Source organism: Filicampus tigris, chromosome 15, assembly GCF_054856515.1.
Source record: "Filicampus tigris isolate MCC_2025a chromosome 15, RoL_Ftig_1.0, whole genome shotgun sequence".
Taxonomy (NCBI): Eukaryota; Metazoa; Chordata; class Actinopteri; order Syngnathiformes; family Syngnathidae; genus Filicampus; species Filicampus tigris.
The window spans coordinates 3,597,650-3,619,753 of record NC_141231.1 but is presented as its reverse complement, the minus strand read 5'-3'; the positions used below and the strand labels follow the sequence as shown (position 1 = coordinate 3,619,753).

The 22,104-nt window shown below is 41.7% G+C and overlaps 2 protein-coding genes across 6 annotated transcripts in view; both read right to left on the bottom strand.

The window, feature by feature from the left end:
- shroom3 (shroom family member 3) overlaps positions 1 to 1,760 on the bottom strand; it is a 64,914-nt gene extending 63,154 nt beyond the window's left edge. The window contains exon 1 of the mRNA XM_086053208.1: positions 1,200 to 1,760. Within this exon, the coding sequence (XP_085909334.1) occupies positions 1,200 to 1,352 (153 nt within the window). The 5' untranslated portion in view covers positions 1,353 to 1,760. The remainder of the gene's footprint in view (positions 1 to 1,199) is intronic.
- Positions 1,761 to 4,482: 2,722 nt separating this feature from the next.
- On the bottom strand, positions 4,483 to 21,930 carry LOC147135172 (uncharacterized). Of its 5 annotated transcripts, none has more exons than XM_086054215.1 (8): positions 21,793 to 21,930; positions 19,001 to 19,120; positions 16,971 to 17,047; positions 16,661 to 16,907; positions 14,299 to 14,412; positions 8,090 to 8,656; positions 7,161 to 7,277; positions 4,483 to 6,886 (listed from the first exon to the last, which is right to left on the bottom strand). In XM_086054215.1, exons 1-8 carry the CDS (start codon positions 21,872 to 21,874, stop codon positions 6,273 to 6,275), a joined length of 1,938 nt encoding a protein of 645 aa, XP_085910341.1. In that variant the 5' UTR covers positions 21,875 to 21,930; the 3' UTR covers positions 4,483 to 6,272. The 5 variants fall into 5 exon arrangements, with proteins under 5 accessions (XP_085910341.1, XP_085910342.1, XP_085910343.1 ...); XM_086054216.1 differs by adding an exon at positions 18,413 to 18,541 and having other exon boundaries at positions 16,661 to 17,047; positions 21,793 to 21,811; XM_086054217.1 differs by adding an exon at positions 18,413 to 18,541 and having other exon boundaries at positions 16,661 to 17,044; positions 21,793 to 21,811.
- Between the last annotated feature and the right edge of the window lie 174 nt (positions 21,931 to 22,104).

The following is a 22,104-nucleotide window of genomic DNA, read 5'->3' as shown; positions in this document are numbered from 1 at the left end:
AGGTACAGGAGAAATAATGCCGGGGGCGATATGGAACTACTGTACTTCAACATAGAAACTCCAGCGAGTACATCAGCTAAGTGAAAAATTAGCGGTGCGAAAGTTGCAAGAGGTGGCCAGATTCAATACGTCAAATCTGATAAAACATTTGAGGACGAAACATGTGAACAAGCACCAAGATATTGCGGCGGTGGCGGCAGCGGCAGCGAGCATGAGCAAGGGGAATGGACTGCAACAACAAACCCTGCTCAATTTTGGATTTTGGAGTTGAACTTGTTGGATTTTTTTACTGCTTGTTTTTGTTTTTGAAAATGGATTTGGGAGGGGACGTTGTTGCGATGGGTCACTAATACAGTACTCAAAACAAACTTTTACAATAATGTCCTATAGCTTTTGTAATTAATCCGACACAATCCCTTTCAAAGATACCTCGTGTATATTATTTATTTTTTCCTATTTCACAAAGGTTTTTAAGTCTGACCAAGCCATGATAGCAATGGTTTTACACCTAAGTGAGTATGCAGTTCTTTAGAATTACAAGAAAAAAATGCTCATATATATCTTTTTTTTTTTCAAAAAGTCTGGTATCGGTACAGTATCGGCATCGGCGGATACAGCACAGCTGGGTATTGGAATTGGTATCAGGCCAAAAAATGGCATCGGAACAACACTAGTTACTTTTACAGTATAACTCATCCGGGGTGACAAATCAATAGCTTGGAGTACTTAGCACATTCTTAATGGGAGAACTGTGTGAGGGAGTCTTTGTTTCTTCAAAGTGATGTTAAATGAGTCTCCCATTTCTTAACAGCAAGACAGTGAGAATATGCTATGGAATATTTTTAAAGTGTGTTTTAATATGTGAACTGTTTAATACGTTCAAATATGTATCAAGCATGTGGGAGCTTGGAAACGTTAAAAAAGAAAAACGTTGTATGGTATCTATATCTTTTTTCACCTATCGTGGTGTACCTGGAACATATCTCCCTGCTTGTACTGTAGTTTTGTTGCCTACCTATTTAGTAAAACATGACACGAAGTGTATACGTTTGTCCTTGAGAATGCCATTTTTAAAGCGTACACCGCACGTAATCACTCACATCTTTCAACATGTCAACATGTCGTACCTGTAGGCCTTCTACACAATACTTGCAAATGAACAGGTCGAACATTGTTTGAGGCCATTGACATGACTGTACCTTGGAGATGATGAGCGGCTCCCCGTGCTCCAGGCCACCCTGAAGCGTAAAGCCCCACGGTGCTCCACCCTGCAGCTGGGCCTCCACAAGTATCCACCCGCCTCTTCTTCCTCCGCCTGCCGCCTGCTGGAGCCCCGCCCGGTCACCGTCCATGCCCGCGAAGGAAGCGCTCCTATCAGACTTACCGGTCCTCAGTCCGGCTGCGACCGGACGGACCGCGGGAGGGGGGACCAGGCTGACGAAAAGAGTCTGTCCTTCACGAGCACATGACCGTCGATCATTTACAACTCCTGGTGAAGGAAAAGCAAAGAAGGAGGTATCCGAGCACCGAGTTGCAAAGTGCACAGTGCATTCCTGAAGCGCAGAGAGTGGCGAAAGGTCCGGTAAAACAACACCAGGACACTCACTGGCAAAAGAGTTTGCAACAGTTGGGCAATACGTTTGAAAGCTCGCTGAATGGAGGAAGGGATCACATTCAAGATAAACGGAGGTCAGATCAGATTTGTCCAAACAGAAATCCAAGCCGCTCTTCCTCCCTCTCTCACTGTTTCTCTGTCTCGCTCTTCCGAAAGTTTAGCATCACAATAGAATTTGGTGCGACTCACTGAGCAAAGAGAAAGGAGTTGGGTGGGAGAGAGAGAGAGAGAGAGAGAGAGAGAGAGAGAGAGAGAGGGAGAGAGGGAGAGAGAGAGAGAGAGAGAGAGAGAGAGAGAGAGAGAGAGAGAGAGAGAGAGAGAGAGAGAGAGAGAGAGAGAGAGAGAGAGGTGGGGGACAAGTGCGTGAAAGGACACCGAAAAGAATGACGTAAGGAAAAAAGATGGAAAGCGATTGATTCGGACGTCTATATGTGTTGGATTTAAATCCACATCTCAAATTGAATGAATGCACGTCTCACTCCTCGCCCCCCTCGGGCATTTCCTACACACACACACACACGCACATATATATATATATATATATATATATATATATATATATGTATATATATATATACACTGTACAGAGTACAGGCGAAGGGTTGCAATGGTGTTTTTCCCTTCAAATTAAGATAAAATATGAAATAGAATATGGTTAAAATGAGAGAAGTCTATGTATGACATATGCATCTATGTATTATATTTCTTAAAACTTACTTTATTCAAAAATAAACTTCATATTGTCACTACCGAAACCATTATGTCACAACCGAAACCTTTCTGTATGTTTCGGGAGTGACTGTTTCGGATTTATTTTTCCCTTCAAAGTAAGATAAAACATGGAATCGAATATAGTTAAAATCAGAAAGATCTATGTATTTCATATGTATCTACGTATTATATTATTTGAAACTTACTTTACTCAAAAATAAACATCATATTGTCACTACCGAAACCATTACGTCACTACCGAAACGTTTCAGTAGTGACCGTTTTGGTAGTGACGTTTTATGAGAGTTGTTGACAATACTCAACAATGCAGGCACAATGTGGCTACCACAGACAGTTTTGAGCATGTGTTCAGAGATAGAAAACAGTACATTTAGCATTAAATCAAAAGTGCTCATTTTATTGCCGAAATGAGGTGTTCGATAGTGACGGTCCTTAAAACCACATGTTGATTTTCAGACTTTGGAGGGCACATAGCTTAATAATGCTGTCAACTAATTACTCGCCATGTGCCCAGTGATGAACATGAAGGTAATGTCTCTTATTGGTGAAATTTCTGGGGATGTGGCTAAAACCAAGCCCTGCCTACAGACAAATACTCTTTGCGTTGCGTTGGGGTAGGTTTTTTTTTTTACATAAAAACCTCTCATTTGAAAAGAATCTACAAAACCAATGTAAACCTTTCACCATACATTTAAAAGCAACCAAAATGTTCTATTAAAGCAAAGTTGGCAAAAATCTTCTAATTTTTTTTTTCACGAAGTGAAATTTAGGAGTTAGAGATTGGGACAGCCACCTCCCAATAGGAAGTGACATATAAAAGATGACTTTTTATACATTCAGTTTAATAGTATCTCAATTAATGCCGTGTGGTCAAATAGATCATAACAAGATATTACTAAATATGCAAGGTCTGAACACTTCATTGCTTTTTAAAATTTGATTTTCATTGTGGGACAGCAATTTCAACCAATATACATACATATATATATATATACACATATACATACATATATATATATATATATATATATATATATATATATATATATATATATACATATATATATACATACATATATATACATATATATATACATACATATATATACATACACACATATACATACATATACACATATATATACATACATATACATATATATATACATATACATATATATACATATATATATACATATATATATATATATATAAAAGATGACTTTTTATACATTCAGTTTAATAGTATCTCAATTAATGCCGTGTGGTAAAATAGATCATAACAAGATATTACTAAATATGCCAGGTATTAAATATATATATATATACATATATATATATACATATATATATATACATATATATACATATACATATATATATACATATACGTATATATATACATATATATACATATACATATATATACATATATCTCTGTGTGCCCTGCGATTGGCTGGCAACCAATTTAGGGTGTCCCCGCCTACTGCCCGAAGACAGCTGGGATGGGCTCCAGCACTACCCGCGACCCTTGTGAGGATAAGGGGTATAGATAATGTATGTATGTATGTATATAGATAGATAAAGATAAAACAGTGGTCTTGCTTTTTAAAAGAACCCAACACAACACGTTCAGTTGGTACTTGACCCGGTTTGGGATGAATAGAGGGACTGACGGAAACTCACTTGCGTCCTTGCTTAGTCTGTCCTTTTTGAAAGAATTCTCGTCTTCCGTCCGTCCACAAAATGGGCATCCGTCCGGAACGGACAGACGGACGGAATGCCCATCTCTGCTGATAGTCATGATGTTGTTGGTAGCACATGCCAGACAGTCGAAATAAATAAAATAATGAAGCTTATGTGGTGCTTGTTGACATAATTCCCCCATGCAAAAAAATAGTTCCGGGGTCCGATCAGGACGGAGTTATTTTTTGGGCCATACTCGAATTACTTCCTCTTCTTCGAAGTTAAGTGCAGTAAAGTCCTTTGAAACACGCACCTCCTTTCCTTCGGCTCCAAACCAGCTGTGTTTTATAACAGCGGACACGCACGCAGCGCGAGAGCCGCACGGGACAATATAGGCACTCTGTCACAACTGTTTCTCATTCATTTATATGACATAATTTACACTAAAATATACCCAACAGAATTTTAATAAACAAAACACCTTTGTGAAACACTCAAGCACTGAGTAATAATCCTTTAAATCGATGACGTCATTGCCTGAGCGCAACAAAGCGATATCCGTCAAAATGACTGCTCTTGTAGTGCTAATCGTTATCAAAATCCTGGTAGTCCTAGTGTTAAGGGTGGTAATTATAATCATGCTGTGTTGTCTTGGCCCCAGGTTGAGGGCCTAACTGTACAGTGCAATACTTTTGAAGCAGCAGTTGCTCAGTTCAAACTTTACATTACGACTCTGGGGAGCCAGAGCTCTTTGATTGATTACATTTGACAGTCTGCTCTAAACAAAACACTTATTATTATTGCACACAGAGTGGGGGTTTTGTCAAGTTGCCCTTTCGTGCCTGAGGAAATCCTTCCTTCCTGACTGAGAAATGCAACACAGTACAGTATAGTACATGTAAATATCCCCATCTAGAGGCAGAGAATGTTATATAACCTTCCCAACATTATTGTATTAGAACGAAAATCTCTCTCTCGCTCTCTCACTCAATATATATAAAGCCGCATTGTTTTGTGTTTTTCAGGTTAGAAAGAGTTAGTCCTAAATCCAAATGGATGTGTGTCAAACTTCAAAAACTCGATCCATTCCTGTAACACATCTGAGTTTGGTAATTGAGAATGGTTGACAAGTTTAAAAAATAAAAACCTTTGGCCACAAGTGTCAGTAACCTCTCTAGGGCAAGAATAAACATCAATAACACACCTGATGTCCGCTGCTTGTTATGTTTATACAAGCATAGTACATCTGACGACTCTGCCCTCCCCACAAATGTGAAAACCAGCAAGTGAGATCATCACTGAATGTAGCTACTGTAATTATAAGGCACTGAGGTTAGTTTTAAACATGAACAAATCTTCTAAAACAAATGAGCAATTTGAACAAATTATAAAAATGCATTGCCACCTGGAGCTGTAAATTGAACATGAATTAGCGAAAATGTTTTTTAAAAAAGCCTACAGTATTTGTGCCTTGAGCAGGATTCTTTACACAGATATTAATCATGTCATTACTGTCTCTAAAACAGAAACATCATACAATAGTAACATACATAATATATCGTCGCTGTCCTGTGATAAAACTCTTGTGTCTATCTAACCATTTTTTTCATTTTTCTTATTTTTATGTGAATGGTGTGTCCACGTCCTGGCGAAAACATGTATGTCCAATTTTGTATTTTTTATTTCACGTTAATTGCATTTCATGTGCAATGTCTGGAACGCGGAAACACCATTTAGATTAAAAAAAAAAAAAAATTAAATAAATAAAATGGGCAAAAGTGTTTTTCACATTTGCACACAAACTGACTATGTGTTGACATTGTTACATTGTTATATATTGTTATTGTTATTACCTGGGCATTATAATTGTCTCAAGCATTATAACACTTCCAAATGTTATGATTCCCTTTGGACTATTTCTGGACTTTGCCTGTTCAACATTGTTGCTGTTCTTACAGGATTTTGGCCTAAGCAAATTAAGTGCTGCATAAGGTCAATTAACGAGCATCAATTTTCTTTCCTTCTCTTCTTTCTCTCGGTCTTAGTTTGCCAGTTTGGGGTCTCTAAACAAGGCAGATCCAAATCAGTGCATCACAACTAATTTAAACATACAGCTTTCAAATTACTTTCAAGAAGCTTTCATGCATTAGAGAAGCTTTTCGTCTGCCTGAGTGTAAATCATGACTGCGACATTATTAGTACACGGGCAGAATTGACGTTAAAAGATTTCTTGGGCCAACTAAACGTCGTCTGACATATTGTGGATTGTCTCAATAATCTTCATCTTCATTCGTTTCACTTTGTCCGGAGGAGCCTCATTGAGGCACTCCTCCACATACTTCAGGAAACCAGCATGTGGCGACGTTATCTGACTTTGATAAATTTTCTTCATGAAGTCCAGCACCTCGATGGCGGCAGGTGGCGGCAGTTGGCTGACACGTTTGTGCCCCAATACGCCGCTGTCGGGGTGAGATGAGCACGTTGAGGACGAGGATGAGGACATTGAGTGCAGGGTGTCGAGTGGAGGAGTCGAGGTTGGAGATTCAAGTGTTTTTTTGCTAGGTGTTTGATGATTGGCGCTTTTAAGTGAGTCGTGGCACTGTTGGGAGGAGGGGCTGAGAGGGGCTTGGTTGACGAGAAGATGGAGGCTGTCGTCCACTGCTTGTTGAAAGAGGACATCTTGAGGCTGCTCCTCCTCATCACAAGAGTCACAGAGGAACATTAGCTCCCTGTAGTGTTTCCACTTGGGTACGTAAAAGTCTTCTGAACCGCAGGTTTTATTAGAGGTCACTGCCTTATGTTCACGTTGGAAGATGGTTCGCAGGTTCCTAAACTTTGTCTTTATGTCTTTCACTATTGGAATAATAACAGATCATATTGCTCACATTAGATAAATTCATAGCTGTCGATTGAAAACGAATCAAATCAACATTTTCAGGAATTAAGAACACTTCAAAGTTTAACATTCAGATCTAAGCATTCAGTACAGTATGTCACAAGACTGCAGCAAACCTCGCTTTTGCATATCTTGTGAAACTTACCAGAGATGGCAAAGCAAATTATGGCAATAACCATATAACAGGAAATTTAATTTCAGTAGCATAGTGATAATTCTCTATAATGTCACCTGTAAAGCGGAGCTGTTCATTGCAGGAGAGTAAGACGCTCAATGTCTGCAACAGACTCTGTCTCATTAGCTTGTTCTTGTACCTCTCTGACTTATAGTTCCACAAACAGTCGTGCTCTGGAGATGAGGGAAAAACAACAAACGAAATCTTGAGAAATTAGTCAGATTTTTTTTTTTTAGATACGGCATACTACAATTTTCAAAACAACAAATTACACATAACCCTTCCCTTACTTAAATGATGTCATCTTATGAAATATCCTTAAAAACAAAGCTAGACGGCTGATGAAAATACACTAACTTGTCACAATATTAGTGGGGTAATTACTATAATGAGATTCATTATGTAAAAAAAATCTGCCATGCTCAGTTTTGAGTGACACCTCAGAGACATTATAATCAATGCTTAGATTAATGCGTCATTCTGAAAGTGGCTTGGTCCATTCAAATGGCTAGATAAGGTAACCAAAATATTAGAAACACTACTCAGTATAATGCAGCACTGGGCAAACCACTGTAAACTACAACCACAATTGCAAACCTATTGCTAAACTAATAACGTGAGAGTCAAAGTGTCACATTTTTGCTAAAAATCCTGCATTTGATCGAGTGCTGTGTGTGTATAGTGCACACACACTCATCCAAACGCTTAAATTAATCCAAAATTAAGTATTCACCTTTGCTTCAGCAGCAGCTAGTTTGCTTAAGTCGTCACTTACTCACCGTTCACAACTGGTTAAAATCACAAATGTGCTATTTTGACATACAAGGGCAATGTCAATCAACCTATCAAATGACGGGAAAAAAGTGAAACCAATGGCACCAAAATGAAACTGCATGAGGAATTCACTACAAAAGGAAAACTTCCAAGAATCAAACGTCCAATGTAGGCCATAAATCAATGACGTCTTCCACTGTGATGTACGTACCCGAGTAAAATGATATGAGCTGGTGAACTTTGGTCTCATTCCACTGGCAGCGGGAGTCAGAAACGGGCCCACAGTCTAGTTGAACTGGACTGGATGGAGAAACTTTTATAGGGGGAGGGTTTGTACAAGGTTTGCTATCCAGTGGTGAATTGGGTCGCGAACTGGGGCATTCGGAAGCAGTTTTTTGGTTCTGTGGTTTAAGGTAATCTGGAGTGGCAGTGAAAATTTGGAAGCCCGCAGAAGTATCGGTGTAGGCATACGTCTGGGTAATGGTGGAAGAGGTGGAAGTGTTGCTGAAGCCGGCATTGTTAGTTTGGGTGGAGCATGAGGAGCTGCTCGGAGTGGAACACGCTGCTTGGTTTCCGAGCTCCAGCACTTGTACTTCCTGTGGCGTCAGTTTCTGCAGGTTGTCTGGGCTCTCTTCATCTTTGCACCACTCGCAGAGAAAGAGCAGCCGCTGGTAATGCTTCCATTTGGAGTGGTAGCGCTTATCAGATGTCCTGACCACTTTGTATTCACGGTTAAAAACTGTCCGAAGATTCTTGAACTTGCATTTTAGATCGTCAACTGCAAGACAGAAGAGAAGCAAAACAAATCCTTTGATGCAAATTGTTGTTTATAGCTAAAAATTCCAGAAATCATTGCAACTAAAGGTCTCTTTTCTTGCTTTGGAAAAATTACAACTTTGTAGAATGTGCTTTTAAGGTAACTCATGGTACAGTGGCATCTTTTGACCTTTGGGTTTAAGATAAGATAAGATAAGATAAGATAAGAATGCCTTTATTGATCCCACAGTGGGGAAATTTTCGTTGTTACAGTAGCAAAGATATAGGTCACACAGGGGCGGCGGCATAATGTGGCCATTAATGTATAACATTGACGGCAAACATTTAGAATCAAACCTATGTAGATATACGCAGTAACATGTGTATATACACATGTGTATACACACCAACCTACATCTACATAAAAAATATGAGGAACACTCATTTCGGCCTGTACATAGTACAGAGGAAAAAATACTCTAAGTGACAGTGCTGCAGTGCTGTAGTGAAATGTAAGGAACAGCATTGGATAAAAATAAAACTAGACTAACAGTAGTGGGGAATGTTGAGTATTGCACGGTATTACAGTAGTGGGGAATATTGGGTATTGCACGATACGAGCTCAGGTGCAGGACTGCACAATTGCACTAATGACCGCCAGTTTGTAGAGACTACACAATGTACTTGTTAAAGAGTCTGACAGCAGCAGGCAAGAAGGAACGGCGGAATCTCTCCTTTGCACAGCGAGGGTGTAACAGTCTGTCACTGAAGGTGCTATGGAGTGCTGTTAGGGTGCCCTGGAGGGGGTGGTCCGGGTTGCCCAGCATTGATGACAGCTTGGCCAACATCCTCCTGTCCCCCACCGAGTCCACAGAGTCCAGGGAGCAGCCCAGGACAGAGCCGGCCCTCTTGACCAGTTTGTCCAGCCGCTTCTTGTCCCGGGCCGAGACGCCGCCTGCCCAGGTGACCACTCCCTGGAAGATGACCGATGCAACCACCGAGTCATAAAAGTTCCTGAGGAGTGTCCCCTGAACCCCAAAAGACCTCAGTCTCCTGAGTAGGAAGAGTCTGCTCTGACTCTTCCTATAGAGGGCGCCTGTGTTGTCGCACCAGTCCAGTTTATTGTTCAGATGAACACCCAGGTACTTGTAAGTTGAGACTCTCTCAACATCTGTTCCCCGGATATTCACTGGTGCAGGTGAAGAGTGCTGGCGCCTACCGAAATCCACCACCATTTCTTTGGATTTCCCCGCATTGATCAGGAGGCGGTTCTGCTGGCACCAATCCACAAAACCCTGAGTAAGTTCTCTGTACTCCCGATCATCCCCGCCTGTGATGAGGCCGACAATCGCAGAGTCGTCAGAGAACTTCTGCAGGTGACAGGTAGGGGTGTTGTAGTTGAAGTCCGAGGTGTAGAGGGTGAACAGGAAGGGAGCCAAGACAGTTCCCTGTGGGGCCCCCGTGCTGCAGAGGAGCACGTCAGACACACAGTCCTGTGTTCTCACATACTGTGGCCGGTTTGTGAGGTAGTCCTGGATCCATGTGGTGAGGTGGTGCGCCACCCCCGCCCGCTCCAGCTTGTCTCCCAGTAGGGTGGGCTGGATGGTGTTGAAAGCACTGGAGAAATCAAAGAACATGATCCTCACAGTGCTCCCCGCCTTCTCCAGGTGGGAGAGTGAAGTGTGGAGGAGGTAGATGATGGCATCATCCACACTGATGCCAGGCTGGTATGCGAACTGGAGTGGGTCCATTGAGGAGCTCACCAGGGGGCGCAGGTGGACAAGGACCAGTCTCTCCAGGGTCTTCATCAGGTGAGACGTCAGCGCCACCGGTCTGAAGCTGTTGAGCTCCTTCGGGTGGGGGGTCTTTGGCACCGGGACCAGGCAGGATGTTTTCCATAGCTGGGGGACCCTGCCCAGCTTCAGGCTCAGGTTGAACATGTGCTGGACAATTCCACACAGCTGGTCTGCGCAGGATTTGAGGAGCTGGGGGCTGATGCCATCTGGACCCGCTGCCTTCCTCGCCTTCATCTTCTTCAGCTGGTTCCTCACCTGAGATGTTGTGAAGGCCAAGGCTGGACAGGAAGGAGTGGTGGCTATCTGGTGTAGCTGGGAGCTGGAGTCTGTGGAGAAAAGAGGGGAGGGGGTGACACGCCCAGCAGGAGGAGTAGGTGGAGACTGCAGCAGGAGAGACTGAGTGGAGGCAGGCATCTGATCGAACCTATTGAAAAAGAGATTCAGCTCATTTGCCCACTGCAGGTCCCCCTCAGTCCGGGTCTTGGGTTGTCCGTGGCCTGAGATGGTCTTCAGGCCCCTCCAGACTCCCCTGGCGTTATTCTGCAGCAGCTGCTCCTCCATCCTCTTCCTGTAGGACCTTTTCCCCTCTCTGATCCTCCTCCTCAGCTGGCGCTGCACAGTCCTCCGCTCCTCTATGTTGCCTGACGCAAAAGCCCTCCTCTTCTCCTTCAGGAGAGCTTTTATGTCTGGTGTGATCCAGGGTTTGTTGTTGGAGAAACACCTTACTGTCCTGGTGGGTATGGTGTTCTCCATGCAGAAATTTATATAGTCTGTAACAGTGTCCGTTAGACTACTAATGTCTTCCCCATGAGCATCGCTGAATACTTCCCACACAGTTGTGCTGAAGCAGTCCTTTAAGGCCTCCTCGGCCTCTCCAGACCATCTCTGAACCGTGCGGGTCACAGCTGGCTGCCTGCGGACCAGAGGTTTGTACACAGACTGGAGAGCCACCAGGTTGTGATCAGCTTTGCCCAGCGGGGGGAGGGGCAGTGATGTGTATGCCTCCTTGGTGTTGGCATAGAAAAGGTCCAGTGTTTTATTGTCTCTGGTGTGGCAGGTGACATACTGTGTGAATGAAGGCAGAGAGGAGGAAGGGGAGGCATGATTGAAGTCACCAGAGATGAGTACCAGGGCATTTGGGTGCTGTGTTTGTAGCCTGCTCACTGCTGCAGTCAAGACATCACAGGCTGTGTCGCAGCTGGCAGCTGGTGGGACGTAGACGGTCACCGCGATCACGTGACTAAACTCTCGCGGGATGTAGAATGGCCTCATGCCAACAGCTAGCAGCTCAATATCCCTGCTGCAAAGCTGCTCCTTAATCGTGATGTGCCCAGGATTACACCATCTATCGTTCACAAACACAGCCAGCCCTCCTCCTTTCCTCTTTCCACTCTCCAGCGTCCTGTCCGCGCGTATGATTTGGAAGCCGTCCAATTCTACGACCGCGTTCGGCGTTAGCGTTGTTAGCCACGACTCCGTGAATAGCATCAGGCTAGCCTCCCGGAAGTCCCTCTCGTGCCGGGTAAGCGCCGCTAGCTCGTCCATCTTGTTGGGGAGCGATCTAACATTCCCCATGATAACAGACGGGAGGACGGGATGGTATCGTCTCCTCCTTTCCCGGCGTTTAACCCCCGCACGAGATCCCCGTCTCTTCCTCCTCAGCTCACGGGGGATATCGGGTCTCGCCCCGGGAGCCGGCGCATGGTTAGCACGGAGTGCTAACAGCTGATTCCGGCTGTAAACAATGGGGGCTCGGCTCCGAGCCAAGTCGCCGGACACGATCGCGCAAAAAATAGCAATCAGCAGCAGCAAGAATACCGCAGTTTGGGTGTCCATTGCTACGCAAGTTACGACTATCAATTATACGAAAAAGGTATGAGGTAGAGTAATATTAAAGAACAAAAACACACGAAAAGGCTCACCGATGAGCCGGAGCTACTGTAGCGGGCTGCCACTCGCGCGGCGCCGGAAGTTTAATTTGTTCTGTGATCAAGCTTGAAACTAAATTTACCGTATTTTCCGGACTATAAGCCGCTACTTTTTTCCTAGGTTTTGAACCATGCATATATAAAAGTTGCTATTCTGTGGATTTTTCTTCCACCGCTAGGGGCGTTCTAACCGGAATTTCAATACAATACAACACCATTAACAGAATGTGACTGCAGGTGGAGGAGTTCAACAGGCGAGGGCGCTATGCAATAGGTTATGAATTAGGTGGTATGTGGAAGTACAAGAAGTACTCGAATTACGACATACGCGACACTTTTCGACGCCAGTGCCTCCTCCGACGTTTTGTCCCCAGCACCATAGTGACTACGTTTACATGCAGTCAATATTCGGGTTAAAGACAAAATTCTGATTTCTGAAACATTCAGTATATCCCGTTCACATGATTGAGCGGATAGAGTTGCTTCGGCCTTTGAATGACCCACTGTGTACGCCGAGACACGGCGTCATGACTCAAATGGACGTCATTTCCGCTTGTTACTTTCAACTGTCAATAAAACACTTGTTATTAATGTCACTCACCAAAGGAATGAAGCAGCCGGTTTCCTCCTCGCTCCAAAAGTGTGCTTTAGTGCTGTGTCTCTGAGCTTGTTTACCTCTGTTTGTGTATTTGCGGTGGGTTGAGCGCCAAACAATGCACCTTCTCATACAAGCAATTAACGTACCACAAAGACCAGCATTGAACATGCGCAGAGTGTCTCGATCATGTCTGCGCACCGGCAGTCTCTTTGCCTTTTTCGCCCTCCTCTCAGCACTGCAGTAATGCAAAGTACAGCATCCTATGTTTTTATTTTAATGTATTTTCGTTTTTTTATACCAAGCATTTTGATGTAAATTTCGACTTTAACGGTGAAATCCAACATATGCGGAAATTCAGGTTACATCACCACTGTAGGAACGGAACTCGTTCGTAAAGTGAGTACTCCCTGTACAGCAATAAAAGGTGGACGTTAACTGACAAACTGGAGTGGCAGCGGGCAAGTGAAATGAGGATAAGTACTGTTTATTTTATCTTGGTTCTGTTCCATTTTAATCAGCAAAGTTTTGCATTTTTTCATTAAATAGTTTTGTTGAAGCACTGAATTGTAAAACAGCATAACAATAAATGCTAATGTAAAGAAATAAACTGGTTTTATGTAAGTGTAACTGAAAGTCACAGCAATGTAGTAGTCGTGTGGTGCATGTGTTGTCGTGGCCGAGTGATTGACATCGGGAGGGGTGTCAACGATGATAATATCTCAATACGATAATTATCATAATATTGTGGAGAGGTTGACGATATACAAAAACTCACAATACCATATAAAAGCTCACGATATAGCAAAAAAAAATTGCTAAAAAAACCCCACAATATTCTGGTTTTGTACATAGCAGGATTCACAAAGCAATAAGCTTGGTCGGTCATGCATCAAATTAAACTGCACTAATGAACAAACCACCAGAGGGTGCTGGAACTGCACAAATGGAAAACAACTTGGGCTTTTAAACAGATTTACTGCTATTTATATGGCGACATGACCATGATCGTGGTAATTTTAATATCGTGATATTACGATATTGCTAGTATTGTGACGTCACTACTACTCTCTGTTGTATTTCGTAATTTTGACATCGCTGGATGTTTATTGGCTCTGCTAGCCCCAAACCCCCTCCCAGCTGTCACTCATCTATTTCAATTACAGCAGCTGCCTACTGTATATAAAAGGCCGGCAGCCGAGCCAACACACATTAGTAAGCTGATGAAGCTCTGAGAGGTGAAACGTCTTGTATGATCAATAAATGAGCTCACCTTTAAATTGTGTGCGGTGGATCCTTCCTTATTTATAGATTCCTCCCTCCCTCTTTTCAGCAAGATACTTACTTGAGAAAGATGAAGAGTGGTCGGACAACCGTCTCCTCAGAATCTTCAAAAGTTTCAGTCGGAGTGGACGATTGTTGTGGTTTTTAGACTTCTTGTTCCATAGACAGCTGTGTTCTGCATACACACACGTAGCCCATTCAACTAGGAAACATGCTGCCAGCTGAACAATTCATACCCCATTGTGTGAAGGCTGCAAGAAACATTTACGCATTGTATACTGCTGAGACTCTGTACCAAAAAAACGTTGTCTCAATATATTTTATTATTTCTCCAATTGTGATCAGCACATGAAATACAAAAGTAGCACAGTTTGAATAGTTTTAAACGCAATAAAACAATAAGAGGGCCATGCCATAAAATCAACAAATAATTTTTCTCCTGTCTGATGTTCTTGAAATTTTGAGGTGCAGTTGGACAATGGAAAGGTAAAGACCAGACCACAAAATACCTTTGTTCTGAACCTGTTGAGAGATATGGGCTAACAAACTATCAGCTAATTAGAGATACCTATAAATTTGACACATCTACAGTATAACTACCGTATTGGCCTGAATATAAGACTGTGTTTTTCTGCATTGAAATAAGACTGGAAAAAGTGGGGGTAGTCTTATATTCGGGGTCTAGACATTATACCCTTTCACGACGCTTGATGGCGCCAGATATCATTGAAGCGAATGCTGAATTTGACTCCGCAGGCCAAAGCAACCCCTGTCACGTGAGGATGACGTGCTATGGTAGGAGCCAGAGGATGGAATTCAGGACAGCGACAATGAGCACAGCGAGGCAGATAATTGTTTGTGAGGAGTAATGTTCTGTCATGATAGATCTCAGCTAATATCAAGTTAAACCAGTTTGCATTATTTTATTGCAATGTTTTTCCTTATTCAGATTTGTTTCAAGACTACAGTTACAGTTAGACTTCACTTTGATGGTTGATGCAGTTATTGCAATTTTGTTGTTTGACCACACGTCAGTGTAATCAGCACTAACCGGGTCAAGTACTGACAGACCTCTCAATCTGTCACAGACGGATGCCCATTTCGCTGACAGAAACATGCACAGCGTGCATCCTGCGCGTTTGTTGGCAGGGGTCAATAAACAGGCCCCAAAATACCTGCAATAAGTTAAATCTGTGAAGTAACTAGAATGTCTATATTGCTATTAAAATGACACATGGCATCTTTATGTATTCCCATAATTTAGATAGCGCTCTTAACGTCAGGTTTGTTCTTCCGTGGAGAGAGAGAAAAAAGAGTTAGCGTCATTGGCTGACAATGCAGCCAGCCTGCGAGTTTCAGAGTTTTCATAGAAGCAGCAAAGTCTCAAAACCAGCCCTTATTTTTTTTCTACTTATAGCACCGTAGCCCTGCCGCCCAGATAAAGCTGAAGAAAATGGATGGATGGACGTTTATATGTTTTTATTTCTCAAATACATGTTTTGGCCTGAAAACAAGTTTTGCTTTCATTTTACAGTAGAGTACCTATTATTTTAAATCTACGAAAAAAAAACAATTATTAAGTGTCTGCTGAGGGACACTCACATTCTGACATGGCAGGCGGGGGTGGCAGACTTGACATTGAAGTCTCCTAAGAATTTTCTAGAAGCCGCTGTGTTCCAAAACGATCGATTCTCACCCAAAATAATAAATACATAAATAGATAAAAACTCACGGAATCGCGGTGAAAATAACATTACGGAAGGGTGCCCGGGCTGCTGACACATGACGAATGACGGACCGTCAAAATTTTGTATATTGCCAATGTAATGTAACCATTACTTTAAAACATTTTTCTTTTCCTACATTTAAGCGCAGTGTTAACGTTTGAACTGTGCTTATTGTTGCAGTGACTTACAATAGTAAATACAAGTGTATTTTAGGAAACAAACCTCTGCCTCGTTTTGAACACTTTGTTTAATAATTCTATGTTTTATGCGACTTGGGGACAATATACTTGTCATAATATTACAATATGTTACAATATATTTAATATACTGTATATTGGCTTGACAAGCGATGTTGTGATTATACTGTAACCAATCATGTGCGTCACTGGCCGTATTGAGGATTGTGGGACGTTTTTTTTTTTTTGTTTGTTTGGTTGGTTTTTGCATACAGACATTTATGCTAGGTAGCCAGCTTCCCCGGTGCAATTCTGACCGACAAATTGGCCACTCGCGGATGTGTGAGTAGAAAATACTGACCTCGCCACTCCCCAATTCAACTCGTCATTGTAGGGAAGCCTTAAGCTGCATTATAAAACCCAATTAAAAGTTGCTTTACCCTTTTCTTAGGCTCTATATTAATCTCTCGTGTTCATTAACTCAGAATAAATTGTTTAAATGTAGAATGGGTTTGCCTACCTGCGTAGAAATCAATAAGTGCACGTTCCTTCTCTTCTGTCCAAAACGATTTAGCTACCATGCTTGAGAGGATGTAGGATGATGACGAGGAGGTTGTGGTGGAGGATTCAGGAGGAAGGATGGAGGATTCAGGAGGAAGGATGGAGATGATGAGTCCTGGGGTGGTGAGAACATGTTCGCCCTCCTCCTGGGAAACAATTAACGAGGATTGCAGTGGGGCATCGTTGCGGTCATCCAGGCCAGCAGCCTGCAGGAACATCAGCTGCTGATAGTACTTCCACTGCGGTACAAACACATCTGGACTGCACACCTCGCTCGCCTTCACCGCTTTGTACTGCCTTTGAAAGGTGGTACGAAGGTTCTTGAACTTGTTCTTGATGTCTTCTACTGGAGATGGAAAACAGATCAGTGTAAGATGGGGTGGTGGGTGGGTGGGTCTTGTTAGGGCTCTATTGTGTGCCCAATCTGGGCACGTAGGCACCCAAATTTCACTATGTGGAGACTGAAAAAAATGATTACATGTTCAACCAAGTCTTCTGATTCATTATAAATATTGAAACTTGGTTAAAAAAAAAAAATCGCAAATGTATGCACCAAATGTATGGCTGGGTCCCATTTATTTGAATGAGAGCCGCAGCCGAGGCTTCCCCAACTGTCGTGGCCCCGCCTCGGGGCTGGCGAACTCAGGTGGCCGCCGGAGAGTGAGGATAACTGAGCCATACCTTTTTAACTGTACTTTTACTTCCACTGCTGGATACTATACATTGTGTGAACTTAATCAACATTGAATTACAGTACAAATTGACAAGCTCTAGCGACTTTTGACTGCACTTGCAACATTCTGGACAAGGTAGTGGGATCTCCATGGATTGTTGTCCGGTCTGTTAGGTGCTGTAGGCAGCAGAGGAAACGTAAAAAAAAGTGGGGATGCCGAGACGGGCTATGGCTAGGTTAAGTTAATGCTAATAACTCAAACTCCACTGCCGAGCCTCGCTAACTCCAACTCCAAATCCATAACTACGGTGGCCGACTGGAAAATCTGCTCGAAACAGACGAATGCTGCAAACAGAGTAATGCTGCAAACAAACAAAAAAAAAGATGCAAACAAAAAAACACAGAAAGAAACTGCAAAAGTAAAACGCTGAAAGTAAGAAATGCTGCAAATGGCCAAACACTGCAAACACAGGGATGAGGCAAACAAAAAAAACAAAAAAAAACACACACACACACAGATGCAAGAAAGAAATGCTGCAATCATAGCAACAAAATGGAAGCAAACATTACAAACCACAAAACAAATGCAAATGCAAATGCAAAAAAAAACAAAAACGCTGCAGAAATCTAAAACACACCAATTCAAAGACGACAGCAAGAAAAAATGGTACAAGTTCACGTCATGCAAAAAAAAACGCTGCAGAAATCTAAAACACACCAATTCAAAGACGACAGCAAGAAATAAATGGTTCAAGTTCACGTCACTAAACGGACGTTTGCCAGGCCACTAAGGGGCATCGCAGGACCCGTCCTGTGAGACCAGACCCTCACCAATTTCTGGTCTTACCATCCTTCTATTCACCACCGTCCTTTGTCTGTCGTGTAATTTTACTTACTGTATGTCTTGCGTTAATTAGATAGCATACAAACTTTTATAAACAAATACGATTCAAGCCATGTGACTATGCTGCTGTATTCTAATATTCTAAAAGTTTAGATAACGTCCATGTGTTTAAAAAGACATGAAGTAAAACGTACCTTTTATTTTCTCCAAAAGACGGCCAATTACAGTACCTACGAATCAAGCAATCCCGTTCACGTCTTTCCAGAGGATCTGGTCTCACACTCACTTTTGCATGCTTGCGACCCTCATGAGGATAAGTGGTCCTGAAAATGGATGGATGGATAACAAACACTACACTGTGTCCTACTGTCATAATATGAATTTATACTTGTTTTTCATCATTTGTTTTTATTTTGGTCGATGAAAATCTCTTCAGAGGAAAATGTCCATGAGCACTAAAACGTTTGGGGTCCTGCCTTTATATGAAAACATACGTGTGCGCGTGTGTATGTATGTGCAGTGTGTATTGTTGAAACGTCACTGCTAAGTAAATCATTTGTGATTTATTCTTTGTAACACTAATGTTAAATATATAAACAGTAAAAACACTTCTACACGCAGTCCCAGTGTTAGGTTCCTGACAGAATTGGAAAAATAAGAAAAGTAAGCTAAATTGTTCAGGAAGTGAATTTGCATAAGTTGGCAGCTCTTTTAATGTGATGCGGTCACACCAGTGCAACCAGTACAAAAAGTTAGTCAAGATCAGTAGTTTTAAAACATACCTGTGAAAGGAGCTGGTGGGGGTTGAGCAGACAGAAGGATTCTCAAATGTTCCAGCATTTTCCATCTCAGCTGGCGATTTTTGTAGCTTTCTAATTTATGGTTCCACAGGCAACTGTTCTCTAAAAAAAAAAAAAAAAAAAATGTTTTTAATATACATTTTGGTCTCACTAGTCATAATCTTCACAAAACACAGAATTTACATTTTGTAAATTGTAACCTCAATAACCAAATCATGTTAAAGAAGATATACTATGCATTATGGATGTCACGATGTCCAAATGTCCCGATACAATAATAACATGATACTGACCTCACGATAATTATCACAATATTGTGGGGAGGTTGGCGATATATTAAAAGTTCACGATACTGCATAAAAGCTCACGATATTGAAAAAAAAATTGCTATTTAAAATTTTTTTGAATTAAAATATTTCATTTTTTTACATAATAACAGCATTCACAAAGAAATAGATGACCTAGAATGACCGAACACCTAATAATGAGGCACTTAAGGTTGAGTGTGATCTGAGGCACACATTGTGAATCGGGTCAATTTGGAGAGTAACTCAAATGTGTTTTGTTCCCCTTTATCTGGCGATTAGTGTGGGTCTTAAACATCTATCCATCCATTATAGGTGGCAAAAAAATTGCATGAAATTAAAAAGCACTAATAAATTAACCACCAGAGGGCGCTGGAACTGCACAAATGGAAAACAATTGGTTTTTTAAACAGATTTGCTGCTATTAATATCGTGACACGACGACGACAGTATATTGTGGTAATTCTAATATCGCGATATCACAATATTGTCGATATTGTGACATCCCTACTATGCATGTGATAATTTACAGCAGCTTGCAGGTGTCTTAATAACATGCTTGTGACATGCTTTGGAGGAAGGATCTAGGGCTATAGTACAGGACATGTTATACACTATTTACGAGGGGTGTAACTGTACACGTGAGTGTATTAATACGTTTCGGTATGGCATGTCCGGTTCGGTGCACTTGCGTTCGGTTCGGTCCACTTATTAGCGCTGACTGTTGTATGCGGGAGAGGAGGGCGGTGGCACTAAAGAGGAGCAAACGAATACGCAAACAAGCCAGAGCTCGAAGGTCCCCCCCTTACACTGTGGTCTCCTGTTTGGGAACATTCTGGTTGTCCTGCTAAAATCGCCAATGGGGAAAGGTATGTGTATAAGTCCCAAAGTTGTGTGCCGACATTGCTACATGAGATCGGCGGCTATGCTGTGGGTAGCATGTCTAACATAATAACACTTAAAACAACATCATCCGACTTTGAATGTTTCTTAGACGAGGAAGCAAGTAGTGTTTTTAGCCAAAAACAAAGTACAACAGCTCTCTCCTTCATTCTCCGCTGCTCCTCTCACTAGCCGTACGATGCATTCATGAACCTCGGAAACATCCCAACTCAGAAAAACACAAATCCAACCACAACACAGATAACCCAATTCTTTACAATATGCTGTTGAACATTCAAAGATTTTAATGCCTAAAAAGTGTAAATAATTTCATAAAGACTTTAAAGTTATTGTATTTCATGATAAAAAGAGTTTTAATATACTTAGCAATAATTGTAACTGTTATTGTATGTATTTTTTTTCATCACAAAAAGTGTATATAGGTACTGTAATGACAACTTGTCTTTAACTTGAATACTTAGATGTGTCATAGTCATAGGCTGTTGCTGCTGAGTGTTTAAAGCAGGGGTCTTCAATCCTGTTCCTCAAGGGCCGCTGTCTTTCCTGTTTTCCATCTGCCTCTGCTACCACACACCTGATTCAAATGATCAGACAATCAGCAAGGTCTGCAGAAGCTGGATAACGATCCTGCTCATTTGAATCAGGTGTGTTGCAGCACGGAGAGATGGAAGACAGACAGGACAGCGGCCTTCAAGGAACAGGATTGGAACCAGGAAACACCTGGTTTAAAGATTTCAGTGTCTTAATCGTTTACAAAATTAAGCGTTCTTTATTGCTAGTGTATTTTTTATTCTGGTGTAATTTCTTAGAATATCACCCGAATAGTTCACTTTTATTTTTTCTAAAGAATATACCGTTTACTTGTCATCTTTTCAATATAAACTTTTTTTTTTTTTAATCTGTTTTCATCATCTCTATTTCTATAGTGTGACTTGTATAAGTACTTTAGGTGATTTCTGGATGTCAGGTTTAGTTTGGTGACTAATTCATTGCCATACTTGAAGTGGGGTCACATTAAAGCAAATGTTTTCAGGAATTCCTGATATATCAGAAATTCCCATCACTTCACTTGTTTTGCACGGCATTCATTTTGATTCAGATGTAAAAAAAAAAAAAATAAAAAAAAAAACGTTCATTTTCAAGTGAAGAAGCTCTTCCTTTAGTTAAATAAATTAACATTGCAGGTATTCTAGTACAGTACACAGGGGTGAAAGATTTTTATCTTGTTCCCATTACGATTTCCAGCTTTTAAAACAAGCCTAGAATATGTCAGCCATTTCAACTGACCACCCTTTATATCAGAATTCAGAGTTTTGAAACGTGTAGTTTCACAACTGTAACATCTTCTGTTGCCAAATATCTGTCTGGAGTTGCTGGTCGCCATTGCTGTCATCAGTCAGTTGCTCATTTCGTACGCAACAATCGGTCGAAACGAGCAACGGTTGCCAAATGCATGTAATGGACCACACACTGTCAACATCGCGAGATTCGCGATGCACATAAAACTTTGGCAAAAGGGTACTTTGTAAAATATAAAGGTTTGAAATAATGGTCATTTTAACTTACTGGAAAAGAATAAAATGAGCGTCCTTTCTTTCTCCTCTGTCCAATATCTCTCCGGAGTGAAGCTGATTGGAGAGTCCTCCATATTCGTTGTTGCTGTGTTTGGTCCCCTTCCTGCTTGACTCCATGTTCACGTGATCGATAATCCGGGCTCTGATTGGACGCCAGTTAGACGATGTTCATCAATAGTACTGCACGTTGCCCAGGAGAGGTCGCCGTTTAGCGCAGTTACACAGTACAGTACTAGACTTTTCAGCTCAATTTTTGATATACTGTAAGATCATCTTTATTATTCCCACATTTGGGGATTTAAAA